This window comes from Octodon degus, unplaced genomic scaffold (assembly GCF_000260255.1).
Source record: "Octodon degus isolate 3935 unplaced genomic scaffold, OctDeg1.0 scaffold00002, whole genome shotgun sequence".
Taxonomy (NCBI): Eukaryota; Metazoa; Chordata; class Mammalia; order Rodentia; family Octodontidae; genus Octodon; species Octodon degus.
The window spans coordinates 3,555,644-3,556,213 of NW_004524578.1; the positions used below are offsets into that span (position 1 = coordinate 3,555,644).

Below are 570 nucleotides of genomic sequence, written 5' to 3' on the forward strand. Positions count from 1 at the left end.
ACGGCGGCAGGCGGCCGCGCTCCTCGCCCCGGCCCGGCCCGGCGTCCGGGAGCGCTCACCTTCGCGGCCGCGGCCCTGGCGGACATCTTGTCTCTCTCCAGCGCGGCGCGAAGCTCCTCGGACCCGAGACTCCGCGTCGCCGGCCCGCCCGCTCCTCACGCCACAGCCCGAATAAACATCGCCCGGGCGCGAGCGGCGCGGGGGCGGGGGCGGCCGGAAAGGCCCGGCCCAGGGGAGGGGATTCAACTCGGACAAAAGTCCGGGAAGCGACGCCCCGCCCGGGTCCTCTCCGCGGGGCGCGCCCGGCCGGCGCCTCCTTCCGAGCGAGCCTCCCGTCGGCCTCCTGCAGCGCTCTCAGCCCGGCCACGTCCGCTCGCTCGCCTTTCGGCAGCGCCCGCGGCCTCCCAGCGTCGCCTCGGAAGCCGGCTCCCGCACGTAACTTCCCTGGAACGCGCGGCCGCGAAGGGACGCGGCGACGGCGGCTGGCTGAGCCGGGGCCGGCAACTCCGGCCGCCACGCAAACCTGCCAGCCCGGCCCACTGAGCATGCCCGGCCAGGCGTGGGCGGGGC

At 77.7% G+C, this 570-nt stretch overlaps 1 protein-coding gene across 5 annotated transcripts in view; it reads right to left on the reverse strand.

Moving 5' to 3' along the window:
- Tjp1 (tight junction protein 1) overlaps nucleotides 1-513 on the reverse strand; it is an 89,855-nt gene extending 89,342 nt beyond the window's left edge. For all 5 annotated transcript variants that reach the window (XM_023709843.1, XM_004623240.3, XM_004623239.3 and 2 more), the window contains exon 1: nucleotides 60-513. In XM_023709843.1, coding sequence (XP_023565611.1) covers nucleotides 60-86 — 27 coding nt within the window. In that variant the 5' untranslated portion in view covers nucleotides 87-513. The remainder of the gene's footprint in view (nucleotides 1-59) is intronic.
- Between the last annotated feature and the right edge of the window lie 57 nt (nucleotides 514-570).